Source organism: Cervus canadensis, chromosome 24 (genome assembly GCF_019320065.1).
Source record: "Cervus canadensis isolate Bull #8, Minnesota chromosome 24, ASM1932006v1, whole genome shotgun sequence".
Classification (NCBI taxonomy): Eukaryota; Metazoa; Chordata; class Mammalia; order Artiodactyla; family Cervidae; genus Cervus; species Cervus canadensis.
Genome location: NC_057409.1, coordinates 31,739,787 through 31,758,511, shown reverse-complemented (window position 1 = coordinate 31,758,511; position 18,725 = coordinate 31,739,787). Strand labels below are relative to the sequence as shown.

Genomic DNA, 18,725 nt, shown 5'->3' with positions numbered 1-18,725 from the left:
CTAGCTTTGTTCGTAGTGATGCTTTCTAAGGCCCACTTGACTTCACATTCCAGGATGTCTGGCTCTAGGTGAGTGAGTGATCATATTCACCTTAATTTCTCAAAGTTATTTTTCAGGCAAAGGCAAGGCTTATTTTCTCCAAAAAAAAACCTGACAGCTTACTCTGAAATGCTGAATAAATAAAAGTTACATGTGATAAAAGTTACATATGCCAATGTTGTGTTTTGAGAAGAGCTTCTTTAGGGAAAAGGAAGTCTCTCTCCTACAACAAGCAGCCCCAACTCCTATGAAATAAGCTATTCTGTATTGGTTGGAAAATGTAGAAGTCACTAAATCCCCTCAAGACAGTAACATTTGCTTTTACTGGGCTGTTTCACACTACCTCTCAAATACAGCAAATCTTAAGATGGTAGCTTACTCAGTTTGCTAAAAGAAAAAAGCAAAAACAAATCTTCATGCAATGTATTTTTAAGTTCCTAAATTACCAAAAAGACCTTAAATATTCAATGGGCCTAAAAAGAAAGCACTCTACATGTTTCAAATCAGTTGCCCTATGTCCAATAAAAAAATATTTCCCATAGTTCCTCAGAAGAGCAATTCTACATTTCTGGTGCAAGTTAGCGTACATTTAGTACTTTTGCACTATGTTTAAGTCAGTTCCAAATGAGCTCGGGAATATCTGTCAAGATACAAATTTGATGGGGAGGGAGGTGGGAGGAGGGTTCAGGATGGGGAACACATGTAAATCCATGGCTGATTCATGTCAGTGTATGGCAAAAACCACTATAATATTGTAAAGTAATTAGCCTCCAACTAATAAAAATAATTGGGAAAAAAAAATAGATACAATTTTGATTTTTTTTAAAGAATCCCATGAATACTGGGGCAGATGAATTGCCAGAACCACACACATTCCCAACCTTCAAAATGAACGTACCCACAAAAAATACACAAAAACCTTCTCAAAAATATCCTCAATCTAATTCTACACAGCAATCACAAAAACATATTAACTTAAAGAAGCCTGTAAAATAATATAAACACATCTGTGGAATGGAAGAGTCATATGGAAGTTATGTAGACAATTAGAGCAAAAATTTGGAAACTAAAAGCAAAATCTCTTTTAAACTTGCTAGCCGGTGGTAGTTTTCTTTGAAGTCACCCCTTCATGTTATCAAAGGTGTCTTCTGTTAACATTTTACCCGTAGACTATCCTGAAACGTACAAACAAAGCTAGTGGAGGTGATGGAATTCCAGTTGAGCTATTTCAAATCCTAAAAGATGATGCTGTGAAAGTGCTGCATTCAATATGCCAGCAAACTGGGAAAACTCAGCAGTGGCCACAGGACTGGAAAAGGTCAATTTTCATTCCAATCCCAAAGAAAGGAAATGCCAAAGAATGCTTAAACTACCATACAATTGCACTCATCTCACACGCTAGTAAAGTAATGCTCAAAATTCTCCAAGCCAGGCTTCAGTAATACGTGAACTGTGAACTTCCAGATGTTCAAGCTGGTTTTAGAAAAGACAGAGGAACCAGAGATCAAATTGCCAACATCTGCTGGATCATCAAAAAAGCAAGAGAGTTCCAGAAACACATCTATTTCTGCTTTATTGACTATGCCAAAGCCTTGACTGTGTGGATCACAATAAACTGTGGAAAAATCAGAAAGAAATGGGAATACCAGACCACCTGACCTGCCTCTTGAGAAACCTGTATGCAGGTCAGGAAGCAACAGTTAGAACTGGACATGGAACAACAGACTGGTTCTAAATAGGAAAAGGAGTACGTCAAGGCTGTATATTGTCACCCTGCTTATTTAACTTATATGCAGAGTACATCATGACAAATGCTGAGCTAGAGGAAGCACAACCTGGAATCAAGATTGCCGGGAGAAATATCAATATCCTCAGATTTGCAGATGACACCACCCTTATGGCAGAAAGTGAAGAACTAAAGAGCCTCTTGATGAAAGTGAAAGAAGAGAGTGAAAAAGTTGGCTTAAAGCTCAACATTCAGAAAATTAAGATCATGGCATCCAGTCCCATCACTTCATGGCATATAGATGGGGAAACAGTGGCTGACTTTATTTTGGGGGGCTCCAAAATCACTGCAGATGGTGACTGCAGCCATGAAATTAAAAGACGCTTACTCCTTGGAAGGAAAGTTATGACCAACCTAGACAGCATATTAAAAAGCAGAGACACTACTTTGTTAACAAAGGTCTGTCTGGTCAAAGCTATGGTTTTTCCAGTGGTCATGTATGGATGTGAGAGTTGGACTATTAAGAAAGCTGAGTGCAGAAGAACTGATGCTTTTGAACTGTGGTGTTGGAGAAGATTCTTGAGAGTCCCTTGGACTGCAAGGAGATCCAACCAGTCCATCCTAAAGGAGATCAGTCCTGGGTGTTCATTGGAAGGACTGATGTTGAAGCTGAAACTCCAATACTTTGGCCACCTCATGTGACGAGCTGACTCATTTGAAAAGACTATGATTCTGGGAAAGATTGAAGGCAGGAGGAGAAGGGGACGACAGAGGATGAGATGGTTGGATGGCATCACCAACTCAATGGATATGAGTTTGGATAAACTCCAGGAGTTGGTGATGGACAGGGAGGCCTATTGTGCTGCGCTTCTTGGGGTCGCAAAGAGTCAGACATGACTGAGCGACTGAACTGAACTGAACCCTGAAATGTATAGTTGATTTACGAATTGCTTGTTTTTTATACTCAATCTGTTTTTTCCTCCCTAGTTCTGAAAAGTTTGTCATATTTTCTCCTTCTCCTTTATGTAGATGTAATGTCATGCACGTAAATAAAATTATGATAATTAGATAGTGTCCACAGCAACGAGGTAAGTTTGAACCAATATATAGTTTCCAGGAAATAAATTAACTTCTGCTTCTGATTTCTTGAAATTACTTTCTTCTCAAATTGAATATTTTCTGAGTAATAAGAACTCACTTCTAGGCTTCTCACAACTTACAAGAATAATTGAGATTCTCTTAAACCACAGAAGGAGGAAAAATCAGAGGAAACAGTATTTACCAAGGCTTACAAAAATTTTTAAACAGACTTGATGTTTTCAAATAATACCTTAAAGGGAACATGTGTCACATTGAATCTTCTTATTGCTAACCTTTCATTCAAAGGAAATATTCTTCACGTATTCATGCATATAGCATCAATATAAGTTAACTTTTCAAAAACAAATACTCTCACACACAAAACGTTTTCCTTTTAAAGGTAAGCTGTTTAGAATAAATATCTGTATAAAAATAGTAGAGGACAGTACAGTTAAGTACAATAATAATGACCTACTGAAGGTGGCATTAGTTGTAAAGAAAGTCCCTGCCAGTACAGTAGATGCAAGAGATGTGGGTTCAATCCCTGGGTCGGAAAAATTCCCTGGAGTAGGAAATGGCAAACCATTCCAGTCATTTTGCCTGGAGAATCCCATGGACAAAGAAGCCTAGTGGGCTACTGTCCACGGGGTCACAAAGAGTCGGACAAGACTGAGTACATACACACAGCAACACCCAAAAAGGCTAAGCTTTTACACATAAATGAACTAACCAGGTACCTAAAATTTCTCCTTTTAGTAATTAGGTACTATTGGTGCCAGCTTGAAGACAGAGGAAAAGGCCCACATACCCAGGAATGTGAGTCTCTAGAACCTGAGAAAAGCTCTTAGCTATAAGCCAGCAAGAAAACAGGATCTCAGTGTTACAACCACAAGGAAGTATACAGTTCCCGCAAATAACCCAGATAAGCAAGGAAATGGGTTCTCTCTTAATGCCTCCAGAAAATAACAGTCGATGAACTGATTATAGTCTGGTGAGACTCATACCAGACTCTGACCTAGAAAACTGTGAGAAAGTTAATTTGCCTTGTTTAACTCACTAAATTTGTAGCCATGACAGCAACAGGTAACTATTTCAAGTGGCGAGGACAGGAAAGCACAAGTAGCTTCCACTAGGGTGACAGCTACGGCCAACAAAGGTGCCCAGAAGTAGCTATGGGGCAGGACATTAAAGAATTTCAGTAATGATGTGGTCAAGCTCAAAGGTCCTTCTATAAAGCCATCACTGTAGCAAGGGATGCTAGCCAGCCCAACAGAAGAGTAGAACTACTGTGGGATTCTCAGACTTCAGCACATCCACCAGGTGTCCAAAGTACAACAGTGCACACTTAGGATCTGACGGAAACAAGGAAAATGTGGGCGCTGCACGTTTACAAGATGTTTCTGGAGAAAATAATAACAACAACAAAATCTATCTCTGACAACAAAACACTTCATCTGTTCTGTCGACCTGCAGTCTCATCAGATCTGTATTCATCACTCGGCTGCTGTAACTCTTTCCTTTTCCCTGCTCTTTGTTCCATGTTATCGTATAGCTGACCCTTGAATAACACAGATTTGAACTGCATGGGTCCACTCAAACACACATATTTTTCCATAAATATACTGGAAAAATTTTCGAAGTTTGTGACACTTTGAAAGAACTTGCAGACACACCAGGTAGCATAGAACTGTCAAAAAAAATTAAGAAAAGTTAGGTATGTCATGAATGCATAAAATATATGTAGATAACAGCTGATCCTTACCCTGATCTACAGTGATATTTAAGTTAAATTAATAATGCATTAGTATTCTTACACTTTTATAATTTTGCTCTCAAAGAACTACACTACCATACAAGATGCCTCTCTGTACAGTATGCCTCTCTCTTGCAACTGGAGAAACTGCACATCAATCTATCATCACAGGTAAGTCATTTTTTAAAAAATGTAACAATATTTCCAATAGTGTATTATGAGTATGACACTGTAGGCCATAAAAATCTTATGATTCACTTACAGAGTATAGGCTAGGCTACAGTGATGCAAGTGTATCAGTTACACTAGTCTACCATAAAGCAATCACACTGCTGCTTCACTATCAACGCACGAATCGTTACACCTGCTAATAAATATGAATTTCTTTTTCACAGTATCTTTTCATTTTTGATGTCTAGTGTTAGTACTGCATATACCAAGTACACTATTTTATATCATACAAGACAGCACTGATTTATGTACTGACAGACTATTCATCTCATAAACAGATGACATAAACTAATGTTATTTTGTATTGTATAAAAGCAGTACAGTATCATAAATGTTTTCCTTATAATTTTCTTAATTAACACGTATCTCTAGCTTCCTTGGGATTCTCTTGTGGTTCAGCTGGTAAAGAATCCGCCTGTAATGCGGGAGACCTGGGTTTGATCCCTGGGCTGGGAAGATGCCCTGGAGAAGGGAATGGCTACCCACTCCAGTATTCTGGCCTGGAGAATTCCATAGACTGTATAGTCCATGGGGTTGCAAAGAGTCAGACACAACTGAGCAACTTTCACTTCTAGCTTCCTTTATTGTAAGAATATAGTATATAATACTTACAATATAGAAAATATGTATTCATTGACTGTTCATATTACCAGTAAGGGCTTCTAGTCAATAGAAGGCTATTAACTTTTTAAAGAGTCCAAAGTTACACGTGGATTTTGAATGTGTGGAGGGAGCTCTCCTAACCCCTGCCTTGTTCAAGGGTCAACTATAGTTTTAACTTTAGGATCACCTCAAACCCTTTTCTGAAGTAGGTGGATAGACAGCCTAAACAAGACAGCAGAACCACAGCAATCGGTTTTCAAGTATGCATGGATTATTCATTCTGGGTTGCAAACAAAAAAATCAAGATAGTAAGTGAAATGAATACTATTATAAAAAGATAAATATACTGATAAATCCTTTGATTTTTCTTGAAGTATTTGTTTTGACTATTAAAATCAAGCTGAGACAGGAGCATACATTCTACTTACAAAAAATTTTTCAAAGAACATTACTGTTAAATAGGTATTTAAAAAACAATAGAAATCAATTAACTTTTCTTAAAGGTACTGTATCAGAATCTGCCAGTGAGTGACAAAACAGTATCTGATAAGTTGCAGAGATTCAAAACTCTAGTTCTGGCATTATAATTTCTAAGTAAAATGACAATCTGACAAAACTTGCATTGAAGCAATCTTGAACATTATCAGTGGAGAAAATTCACCAAGACAGCATCATACCACCATATTTTCCTGCTTTAAGATTCCCCTGGGCTTTTTTCCATGGCCCATGATGAGCATAGATAAATTATGGCCTGAAGGCTTGATACCCGACTTTGTGTGCAGAGCTTTACTGGTTTACAATATTGTATATGACTACTCTGGCACTAAAGTAGAGTTGAATAGTTAAGACCATATTACTACAGAGCTGAAAATATTTGCTTTAATTTCTCCTTTAATAAAGAGTTTGCCGAACCATGGCCTGGATTCTAGGTCCTAGAGATCCCCACTAATAAGACAAATGATTCTTATGATTGAAAGAAAAATTCTCTACTAAAGTAAGTGGATGCTTAACTGGTGGGCAGAAAATAATTCCCCGAAAGCAGAATGTAGAAACTAAAGCAGTCTACATTCATGTACTAGCTAGAAAAATGAACAAAGGAAATTGATTACTACGCTAGCTACTTATATCTATAAAGCATTAATAACACTATAATGTTAATACTGTTATACCTACTGTAATACATACACAAACACACACACACACATATATATAAATGAAACAAAGAAGACAAAAAATAAAGTCTGATTTTTTAAAACCATACCTTGCAAAAATCAGACTAAAATGGAACTAGAGCCAACTCCAAAAATTCAAGTTGTTCAAAGTATATGGACTGCCTAGAAAATAGTCATCTTACAGGGGAATCAGATAAAGAGTATTCTACATTCATCATTTATTAGAAGATAAACAAGAAAAGAAAAGCACTAGAAGAAACTCATTTTTGTGTTTTTTCCTTTCTACACAGAAAGAATATATCTGGACTCAGCCGACTCCATGTTCCTCCCAAACATTTTATGATGCTCACCACCTTCATGCTCATGGGTCTTGAGGGGTTCTTTCCAGACCTCCCAAAGTTCTCTACCCATGCAAAAGACCTAACAGTTTCCCAGTGAATTTACTGTAAGATCACAAAAGCTATCCTAATTCAGTGCTAATCTTTTCCATATTATCATTGCATAACACCTGCACGAATTCACAAACCAAAGTCTATGCAGCTGTATCACTAAGTGCTCCCTCAATGTCCACCACCTGTGTCACGTTCAAGGAGTAACACTGCAAGTACACCTCAAGCGCAGCAGAAGAGGTAGCTTCCAAAAGACAAATACTGCCACTTCCGAGGTATAGAGGCAATAAACAGACATCACTCAAAGAATGGGCTATTGAAAGGAATGGGCTGGCTGTGGGGCCCAGAGAAATCCCTCTGTGGTGAACCACAGGAGTCATTCACGACACTCAAATTTCCAGTCATTGGAAGAATGCACAAGCCATGTAGTATGACCTCCCAGACTCTGCACGGGCCCTCTAGGAGGGTCAAACATAGAGAAGCTCATGCCTTCTCGAACTGCCATGAGTTCAGAAGCTGGGTAAAAGACATGTGGCAATGGTGTGTCTACATCCATAAAGCATGAGAAGAATGGGTAAACAAAATGGAGAAAGCTTAACAAAACCATTGAAAGTGAAAAGTGAAAGTCATTCAGTCATGTCCAACTCTTTGCGACCCCATGGACGACACATGGAACTCTCCAGGCCAGAATACTGGAGTGGGAAGCCTTTCCCTTCTTCAGGGGATCTTCCCAACCCAGGAATTGAACCAAGGTCTCCTGCATTTCAGGCGGATTCTTTACCAACTGAGCTATGAGGGAAGCCCAAGCAAAACCACTATGGAATAGAAAAAAGCAAAAGCACTTGGCAAAGTTGAAGCTGAAATATGGAAATACTGGTTTTCTCCTGCAAGGTCACGCTCCTCTGGCCCCAGGGTCCCCGCTCTGAGGTAGGGTTCCAGCCCCTATCAATTCTTGCTTCCCCGGTTCATAGGAAGTACCACTTTTGGTCAGGTTTATTAGCCTAGTAATCATGTCATTTTTCACAAACTCCAAAGAAACCATTTTATACTGGGTCTCATTGTGAAGCTGTATTTCACAGTAAGCATCCTACCTTAATTGAAGCAATATGGAGCAAAGTCTCTCCTCGATGATTTCTCTTCACAGCTGTAAGGCTAACGGGCCACAGCTTCGTTGCTGAGGGACTACACATCATTCGTCTGTAACTGGGACTGTTCAGTGAAGAAGGCGGCGTACCTGGTGAAAGGCTAATGGATTCATCCAATATAGTAATGCTTCTCCTCCTTAACGTGTCACCAACTTTGTTTGAAGGTGGTGAAGAACAGCCAGGCGATGGCATGTTTTCTGACAGCACTGTTTGCTCAGCAGAGTTTCCACCAGTGTTCTGACTGTTGCTTCTGCATCTCTTAGAAACAGGACTGGAAACTCTGTTGTGACGCCCACGCTTCCCATTACAACCTGATGGCAAGGACTTCTTGGACGGAAGATAGTTTGCAGAGACTGTCTTCTCAGGAGTCACTACTTCATTCTTGCTCTCAATTTCTGGAGACTCTATATGCTCAGCCAATGGTAAAGAGACTTCAGCCAAGTCCCCGAAACATTCAGATTCTGTTACGGACCCACTTGCTAGTAAGTCCATTTCACCATTTATCTGCAGGTTAGCAATCACAGATGGTTGGCTACAGAAGGACACCAGCTTTTCCTTACTTTCTTTTTTGGAGTCAAGGTCATCATCTTTCTTTTCTGCCTCTAAATTCCATTTTTGGTTGACTTCAGCTAAAGTTTTCTTTTTCTGTTTTTTTCTAGACTTTGTGGAAGGCTTCTTAGGCCTCTCAGAAACCTCCACCGGAGGGGTCGTAGAGACAAATTCGTACATGGAGGTCTGCTGAGCAATTTCATCATTTTTCACAGAAGGCTGGGTTTGCACTGAAAGTTTATTCACAGTATATCTGACTTTCTTACTTCGAGGACTAAACCACATTTTTATTGAATTCTTTTTATTTTGTGCATCATTAAAAAAACTTTTCCTAGATGTTTCTTCTTTCAAATCTGGAAAAGGATAGGAAAAAGGAAAAGAAATTTGTTACATGAACTTAATCTCTCCCATCTTGGGCTCTCAAAGAATTGTGTTGATAGTTCTCCTAAGGTGTATCGCCTCTTATTTGTGTACCTCTTCCTTCCTTCCTAGATTATGAAAGCAAATATCCTCATTCAACAAATATTTACAGAGTCCTACCTGATTTCAGACCATGTTCTAGAAACTTATATGCCACTGCAAAAGACAAAATATACAAACAAATAATTAGAACATACAGTCTGCTGTATGGAAGTGATAAGAGTCATGGGGAAAAGCTATACTAAATTAACAGATTAACAGGAGAGACTTTATTAATAAACAGTAGTCAAAAAATTAAGACTTATTAGCTGGGGAGGGAATAAAGTCAAGAGAAAATAAAAACTTATTAGCTGATGCTTAATTTTAAAAGAGGACTTTTGAAAATCAATATAATTCTCTATTAAAAAAAACTAAAAAGAAAAACAGGTGGTTTCTCTCAACAGATATAGAAAAATATATACACTGGCCAAATCCAGTGTCCATTCATTATTTTTAAAAAGGCTCACCATTAGGGATAGAAGGAAACTTCTTCAACGTGCTAAGGACATCTACAAAACTACACACCACTAGTGTCATCCTTAATGAAGAAAAACTGGAATACTATTTTGTTCCTATTATCTTGTTTCTGTCATCAAGACAAGGCAAAGATGTCCACTCTCACCATTCCTGTTCAATATCACACTGAAAGTCTTGGATAGCACACCAAGGTTAAGAAAGAAATACAAAAATCACATGAATTAGAAGATATAAAAATGTATCTGCTCAAAGCTAACTTGATTGGCTATATAGAATATCCCAAAGAATCTCTTAAAAAACCACTAATAAAACAAGTGACTGTTCAAGGTCATAGAATACAAAGTCAATATACCAAGTTCAATTGCAACTGTATTTCTATATACTAACAATGAACACATGGAAACTACCAGACAATGCAAATTCTTGTTGGCAATGTTAAAGACTTCAACACCTATGCTAAGAGCAGAAGAAAACCACTAAAAGGTTTTACATCAATCAGGTGGCATGATTATATCTGTGTTTTCAAAAGCTCCCTCTTGACTGGAGTGTGGGAGAATAGGCTGGAAGAGGGCAAGAGCGGATGCAAGAATAATCGTTAAGAGGCAAAGTAGTAATATAAGTAGAAGATAACAGCCTAGGGAGGTGACAATAGAGAAAGAAGTAGAATTATTTGAAAAATATTTAAGAGATAAGATTTAAAGGATTTGGTGATGAAATGAATAAAGGAGACGAAGGTGACAAAAACAATTCATATGTCTCTGGCTTATAGCACTGGATGCACCTAGAGAAAAAACAGTGGTGCTGGCAGGGACAATCTGCCCAGGCTCCCGAGCACACCGACATGCCCTTGTGGGGTGTACCAAGAAGGCAAGGCCCTGGATGCTTTTTACCCAGGCCATTTCTCAGGACTGTGTGTGCAGCAAGCAACCCTGAGGGAGCAGTACTGTTTCCCCAGGGAAAAAATCAGGCCCATTTCTGCTGTCTATAGGCATGCTAAGCCACTTCAGTCATGTCTGACTCTCTGCAGCCCTATGGACTCTAGCCCACCAGGCTCTTCTGTCCCTGGGAGTCTCCAGGCAAGAGTACTAGTGTTATATACAGTCAACTCCCCAAAGCTCAGAGTTCCTTTCCTGTATCACAACCACCTGTATGTGTAGGAATCCACGATGGGCCCTTTGCCAAGTATCATCACAGATGCAAAGGTACACTGAGGAATTTCAAAAGCAATGTGATAAAATATTTGCAAATTTTTTTAAGCATATACTCTTTCACAAGGCAATTTTACCTCTAGTAACCTATCTTACAAAATATACAAAATATTCACACATGTGCCTGCAAATCTGGATGTGTGAGTGTTAACTGCAGCAGTATTTGTAATAGCCCAACTGAGGAAAAAAGTCAGTGTTTATCAACTGGAAATCAGTGAACTATGATGCTCCATAATTACAAAATCTTATTACAAAATCTTATGGAGCTGCTATACATGTCAACTAACATGCAAAGATCCTCAAGACACTTTAAGTGTAGTACAATCCTATTTACATTTTAAAAATTCTATTGTGTTTATATTCAAATATTTTCATAAATTCATAAAAAGAAAGATTAGGAAAGTTAACTAAAAACAGTACCTCTGAAAAAGATTTTGTGTTTTTTGGTTGAGAATAAAGGGTAGAGGGGGACTTTCACATTTTACTCTACACACTTTCATACTGCTTACTCAGTTACTAAAAGAATGTTCTCTTATATTTCTTATGTAAATTAAACAAACAGAAAATAAAATTTGTATAAAGTTACACACCTAATTGGTGACTGAGCTGGCATTTGAATTCCTAAGTTTTCACTAAGTAAAAATTAAAACTTTTCACTAAATACATACTATATGTAATATTGTGATTTATAAGAAATATACATTTGGTCTTTGTCCACCGTTGTTGTTGCTGTTTAGTCACTAAATTGTGTCCAGCTCTTTTGCAGCATCATGGACTATGGCCTGCCAGGCTCCTCTGTCCATGGGATTTCCCAAGCAAGAATACTGGAGGGGGCTGTCATTTCCTTCTCCAGGGGATCTTTCCAACCCACAGATTGAACCTGTGTCTCCTGCATTGGCAGGCAGATTATTTACTGCTGAGCCACCAGGAAAGCCCACTGTACCAGGCACAGAGCTCCTAAAACCCTTGAAATTTCCTATATGAACCACAGGGGCATCTTTTGTTACATTTAATTGTGTTCCTAGTTACCGAAATAGCTCCAGTAAAAAAAGATAAAATGGGTGTCTTTTATTATTCATAACAAGCCCTAGTTCAACCACACCTGAGTTTATGTTAATAAGATATCAGAAAGTCCCTAATGTCGGAGGCAGGTTGCCAAGGGAATCAACAAGGATTAGAATTTTCAATCCCACCCCCTGACCTCCAGGAAGAGAGGGACAGAGGTTAAGCCAATCACCAAAGGCCAATGATTTAATCAATCAAAACCTTGATCAGGCTTCCCTGGTGGCTCAGACCATAAAGAATCTGCCTGCAATGCAGGAGACCCAGGTTCAGTCCCTGTCTTGCGAAGATCGTCTGGAGAAGGAAATGGCAACTCACTCCAGTATTCTTGCGCAGAGAATCCCAGGGACAAAGCAGCCTGGTGGGCTACAGTCTATGGTGTCACAAAGTCAGACATGACTGAGCGACTCACACACACGCCCCTACATAAAGAAGTCTCCATTAAAAAACTCCAAAACACACACACACACACACACACACACACACACACACACACACGCCCCTACATAAAGAAGTCTCCATTAAAAAACAAAACTCCAAAACACACACACACACACACACACACACACACACACACACACACGCCCCTACATAAAGAACTCTCCATTAAAAAACAAAACTCCAAAACACAGTTGGAGAGCTTCCGGGCTGATGAACATGTGAAGGTGCCGGGGAAGCTGTACACCCAGAAGGGACATGGAAGCCCTTTGCCCTTCAACACACCTAGCCCTATGCACCTCTTTCTGTCTGGCTGTTCCTGTGGTATATCCTATTATAATAAACCAGGAATCTGGTAAGTAAAACGTTTGCCTGGATTCTGTGAGACACTCTAGCAAATTATTCAAATTCAAGGTGTTGACAGGAGCCTACAATTTATAGCCAGTGGGTCAGAAGCACAAGCTGGCCTGAGAGTGGCACCTAGGAGGAAGTGGGGACAGTCTTAGGGGACTCCTAACCTGAAAGATTTGACACTATCTCCAGGTGGACAATGTCAGAATTGGGTAAACTGACACCCAGCTGATGTCACTTAAGGGTGCGATGTGTGGAAAACCCGCACATCTGGCGTCAGAAGTGAAACAGTACTGTAGGTAACAGTAGAGTGAATGGTGGTGATGGTTTAGTCGCTAAGTCGTGTCCGACTGTTGCGACCCCATGGACTGTGGCCCACCAGGCTCCTCTGTCCATGGGATTTTTTAGGCAAGAATACTGGAGTGGGCTGCCATTTCCTCCTCCAGGGGATCTTCCCAACCCAGGAGTCGAACCTGGGTCTCCTGCATTGCAGGCAGATTCTTTACTGACTGAGCTTTGAGGGAAGCCCAGTAGGGTGAGTAGAGGACACATAAGGGGAAGAGACCTTTTCTTTACACAACATATAGTATAATCTTCATGTGTATTTTATTTTTTCAGACCTACCAATCTTGCCTATTAACAGAGGCTCCAGAAATAGAGAATGAACAGTGGTCCCTCTTCAAGCTCTCTTGCCCTTTTTTTTTTTTTTTGCCCTTAAGCCCGTTCACCTTTATTCAAAAATATTCCCTTAACAGTCTCTTCTCTCACTCCATATGGACAGGTAAAACCAACCCAGTCAGCCCAGCACAGTGGTGAGCACATAAACAGTGCTCAGAAAACACTGCTGAATTGATGAATAAATTATTTGGTATGTTCTCTTAAATCTTGACTGGTATTTATACAAGAGAGGTTAGAATTCAATTTAAGGGCCAGAAGAAAGTTGAGGGATTGTCCAATTCATTTTAAATATAAGGAATTAAAGTTAAAAAGAAAGAAGAGGGAGTCTCCCATCTCCCAATCCAATGCTCTTCTCTCCACACACACTGGATTATCAAGAGGCCACCTCAGTTATGAAGAACACCAGAAAAGCAGGGAAACTGGAAAAACCACAATCACCAGGATCATCTGACAGGACTGACAATGACCAACAAATAACTTCATATTGCCTAATGCTTACTCCCCAAATTAACATAGACTGAATCTCCTATAACTAGGAGTCCTATTTTAAAAAAGAATAAGGAAGTTATTTGACTCATGTTTTTCTCTTGAAAGGTCACTCTTCATTCAAGCTGAAGCATGCATGAGTGCTCAGTCGTATCTGGCTCTTTGCAATGCTATGGACTGTAGCCCACCAGGCTCCCCCATCCATGGGATTCTCCAGGGAAGAATACTGGAGTAGGTTGCCATTCCCTCCTCCAGGGCATCTTCCCACCCAGAGATGGAACCCCCGTCCCCTGCACCTCCTGCATTGACTGGCAGACTCTTTTCCAAGAGTTCTATATAAAATCTTTCTTACATTATGGAATCTAGAGAAAAATTTTGATGAAGTTCTAACACTAAGTTGCTTTAAGAAGAAAATCAAGCTGTGCATCCTACTCCTAAGGACCGGTAACAGCCACTGAGTAGGAAGTAAGCATGGATGGATGTTACACGGTGAAACTGTCAAGTGTGCTATTCCTACGGAGCTTTCATACTTAAAGAGATACACAGTAATTTTAATTTCATTTTTCTATTGTTTCTGGGAATACATTTCAACATTTCTCATGTCTTAAAAATTAGCAAGAGGAAAAGAAGTTATGAAATATTATTTTTGAACTCCTTTTAGATACTCTTTATTCACAAAGAACAGTTTAAAATTATTTTAATACACGAGAGGATTAATAAACTAAGCTCTCAGATCCTCTCTAAAGTTCAAAACCCCTTTGGGGTATTCCTTCACCTCATGTTTCTTAAGTACAAAATTCCTATCTTTATAAATAGATCTGCCAAGTAAAAAACAGCACTTTAAACAGATTCAGAAAAATGAAACACTGGATTTTGAAAATCAACTTGTATTTATCTCTGGAGAAATTTCAGAGATATGATCCCTGTCAGGCAAAAAAATTCAGTGAAACCCCCACTCACTCCATAGAAGCTATTCCTTCCTCCTGGGAATGGAAAGGAAGCCACTGCACTGAAAAGTCAGTTAACGATAAGCCAGCTGGAAGGAGAAGGGGGTCTCGGAGTGAGAGCAGACCCTCTAACACCCTTTTTCCATCCGAACTGAACTGATGCGCAGAAAAGTGCAATTAAGACAGGATCTTGGAAATAAAGACAATCCAAATGAAGATCCAGTCACACAGATTTACATCTAAATTCAACATCTAAATGTCACTTTCCTCTGCAGTGACAAATAGATTTCAAAACTAAGTCCTTTCTAACATAATCTGGAGACGAGAGAAAAGGTCAAAATGAAATAGTATCAGAATTACTTTTTAAGAAAGACTCAGAATTACAAAGACTTAAAAGTTAATCCTTTGCTAGTCTGTAAAAACTCATACTTGATTTTTTTAATTTAATATTAAACACAGCTGATGACATTTTCAATAAAAACATTAAATTCTGAAGTCCTTAAAGTTATAAAACTTACAAAATGTAGAATTAGGCATTTTAAAGGAAAATAAAGATTTACAGGTAGTAATAACATAATTAACTAAAAAAATCTAAACCTAAAAAGACAACAGAACTTCAAACTGAGGAGCACATATTTTCTTCAGTAATAACATAATCAACAACAGACTTTAAAATGAGGAACACAAATAAAGGAGTAAATGAAGATAGCATATATTCATGTAATTTACAAGTACACAATAATCTTATTTATCTCACTAATCATCCAGTAATAAATTTACTCAGGATGATTTTGATAATGCATCTTGTCCTCACTAAGCAAGAACGACTACAGCAAACACGATTTTAAGTTTTGGATTTTACACAGTATAACTAAGTTACACAACATAACTAACTTAAGATTGTAAAAAGAGAAAACACCACCACTGTTGGAACATAAATCAAACTATCAACAGCTACAACAGTTTTTACGGGTGAATGCTTTTAAGCATGATAAATTATCATATTCATTTCAAGAAGAAAAATATTGGTTCTTCCTCTGCATAGTAAATTTCTTAATGATGATGACATTTGAAAGAATTCTACTCTCTGAATTTAAATATTTCTGAGTACCCCACAAAACACCGAGGAACGGAGACATACGTGCTGCTAAGGAGCTGCTTAGCCAAGTGTTTTTCTTAAAATTTAATAATAAACTATAGAAAAGGGAAGCAATTAGCAAATGTGATTTAGCTATCATTAATCTTCATCAAAGGATTATAATGATGTACATTGTGTGCCTTTCAAATTATTCTCTATTATAGGTCTCACAACAGAAGTAGAGAAGTCTCTTTGACAAACTAGTCTCTTATTAAAAATCAAAGGAAAATACTTTGCTACCATCTGTGCAACATTAACGCCTTCACTAAAGAATGATTATTTTGTGAGTTAAGAAGTATTCAGTTCTATTTAAAACAAGACAGCAGCAACACAGCTATTCAAATGCTCATCTTCATCTATTATAAAAAAGTCATAGCATATATGAAACACTATGCAATTCGCTACAGAAAGACCAGCATCTCTCCCAAAACCTTTTCTAACAGCAAGGAAAACTGAGACCCATGAAAGCATAATCAAAGTGTTGCTGGTTTTTTTTTAATGTCACCAACACCAACATATGCGTCACAAAACCTGGCCAGCACCTGCAATGTCTGATTTAATAAGATGGGGGGCAAGAGAAAATAAAAACTTTAAAGTTTAATGCCACTCATAGAAAGCAGATTATGTTTTAAAGAATAAGGTAAAATTACCCATAAATGGTTGTCAGAAAAATTTATGACAATCTCTTCTCTTTAAAGAACACTGAACCAAGAAAAATCTGTTCAAGTATTTAAAAGCTCATTTTAGAAAGTATTACTATAAATTAGGCTTCTTTGTCTCCAGTATACCATATACCATGTCCATGATTTGACAAGTTCTTCCTAATTACCCATTTTAATTACAGTAATTATATATTTTATAGTAAATGAAAGTAACAAGGTTCATTCAGAAGATAAATTGTGAATTACAGGTTTAAAAAAAATAGAGAAAGTGTGGCTCTGTCCAACCATTACACTTAATTAATCATATTCAACAGATTACCATTTAATAGAACCATATGATTTTGGAGCTAGAACTTAGGAATCACTTAATCTAATACTTTTATCTTATAATGATATCATTTTCCAAGTTCCTCATTACAAAGAGGATGAACCATTATTTGTCACCAACCGTTAGCTCCCTTTACATAGTCATCTAGTTTGCCTTATAATATTTTGTTTTAGAAGTACTTGCTAGATAAAAATATATGGCATAAGCTATAAAGACACAAAGGGATATACCAAAAGAAACCACCTCAATTCCCTTCAAGACTAAACCTGTTTTGCGAGGCTAAACCTTGAGAGAAAAAGGTGATAATGATGCAGCTCACAAGAAGTAGAAAATACTTTGTACCATGGAAATAGCACATCCAGATAGAAATTTATATTCTAGATACATTTCATCTTCTCTAAATATAGCAAAAGAGATGTTACCATTATAAAATGGATTATTGAAACCAAAATGTAAGAATTTGTTTTAATAGATTTAATTAAGCTTAGTCTCTAGGATATGAATTAGTCTTAACACTACCAGTTTTTTTCTGACACAATTCAACAAAATACCCACACTTCTAACAAAAGTATTGTACTAAATGATAAAACAATAGGCAAGATACTGACAATACGACCACCGTGCATAACCTAGGCCCTCAGTTTCCTCGCCTACAGAATAAAAATCCTACAACTCTGATCATAGGTTAGGTAAACAGTGAACTCTCAATTCATTTTAAAATAAGTAAAATGTTAAAGCCAGCACAGCTCAAGTCTGCTAATGACTAATGTAATCATCATTCATCATAATAAGGAAAACAAACACAAAATGGCCTTTGGAAAGTGAATCACTGTGTTCCACCTCTGCTCTTAGATGAGAAAGACAGAATTTCAGAAGGCTTCAGGTTCCACACGAAAACTTGTTCTCTACTCAGCAAATTTCCTACCTCTCTTTTTTAATGGTGAAATATTAAGGCATTTAATATTCCAAGGTCCATGAAATGTGAAAACCATACTGATAACTCAAACGTCACTAACTAACAGTAAAATTCCTTGAGGAGCCCCCTGATTCCTCTTGGCACCACACAGCACGCAGACCCCAGTGAGCCAGAAGTGACTACAAGCAACCCACTGAAGGTTATTCTGCTCCCCGTTAGCACCATCAGAAGAGTCACAGTAATTCTTTATGGGCTAACCCGTGTCTCTCCCAAAATTCACATTTTGAAGTCCTAATCCCATTACCTTAGAACATGACCTTATTTGGAAACAGGGTCATTGCACATATAATTATTAAAGATGAGGAAGATGGGGCTCTAACGCAATATGAACAATGATCAAACAAAAAATGGAAATTTGACACAAACATGCATATATGGAGAATACCACATGACCGCCTTCTACAAATCAAAGAGAGAAGCCTGGCACTCATCTTTTCCTCGCAGACCTCAAAGTAACCAAACTAACCTACCCCTTGATTTCTAGCCTTCAGAACGATGAGACAGTAAATTTCTGTTGTTTAACCCACAGTCTGTGGGACTTTTTTACAGCAGTCCTAGCAAGCTAATATCTGACTAGACAGCAGCTGAAGAAGAATCAAATCAGAACATCATTATAGCCACAAACAAAATTGCACCCAAATTTCAATGCCTGGCCAACATTACTAAAAGGCTACACATCTTTAAGAACCTGATGCAAGCCACTTTCACACAGACGTGACATTTTTCGTATGGTACACTTAACTCAAGAGAATCACTAATCCCCACCCTCAACACTGCTAAAGATGCGTGGACTCTTGATTAAGAATTCCTGCCTAATCAATGGTATAC

At 38.1% G+C, this 18,725-nt stretch overlaps 1 protein-coding gene across 2 annotated transcripts in view; it reads right to left on the bottom strand.

Moving 5' to 3' along the window:
• The window catches only part of BARD1 (BRCA1 associated RING domain 1), an 84,197-nt gene that overhangs the window by 44,016 nt on the left and 21,456 nt on the right, over positions 1 to 18,725 (bottom strand). For both annotated transcript variants that reach the window (XM_043445517.1, XM_043445518.1), the window contains one exon: positions 8,085 to 9,040. In XM_043445517.1, coding sequence (XP_043301452.1) covers positions 8,085 to 9,040 — 956 coding nt within the window. The remainder of the gene's footprint in view (positions 1 to 8,084; positions 9,041 to 18,725) is intronic.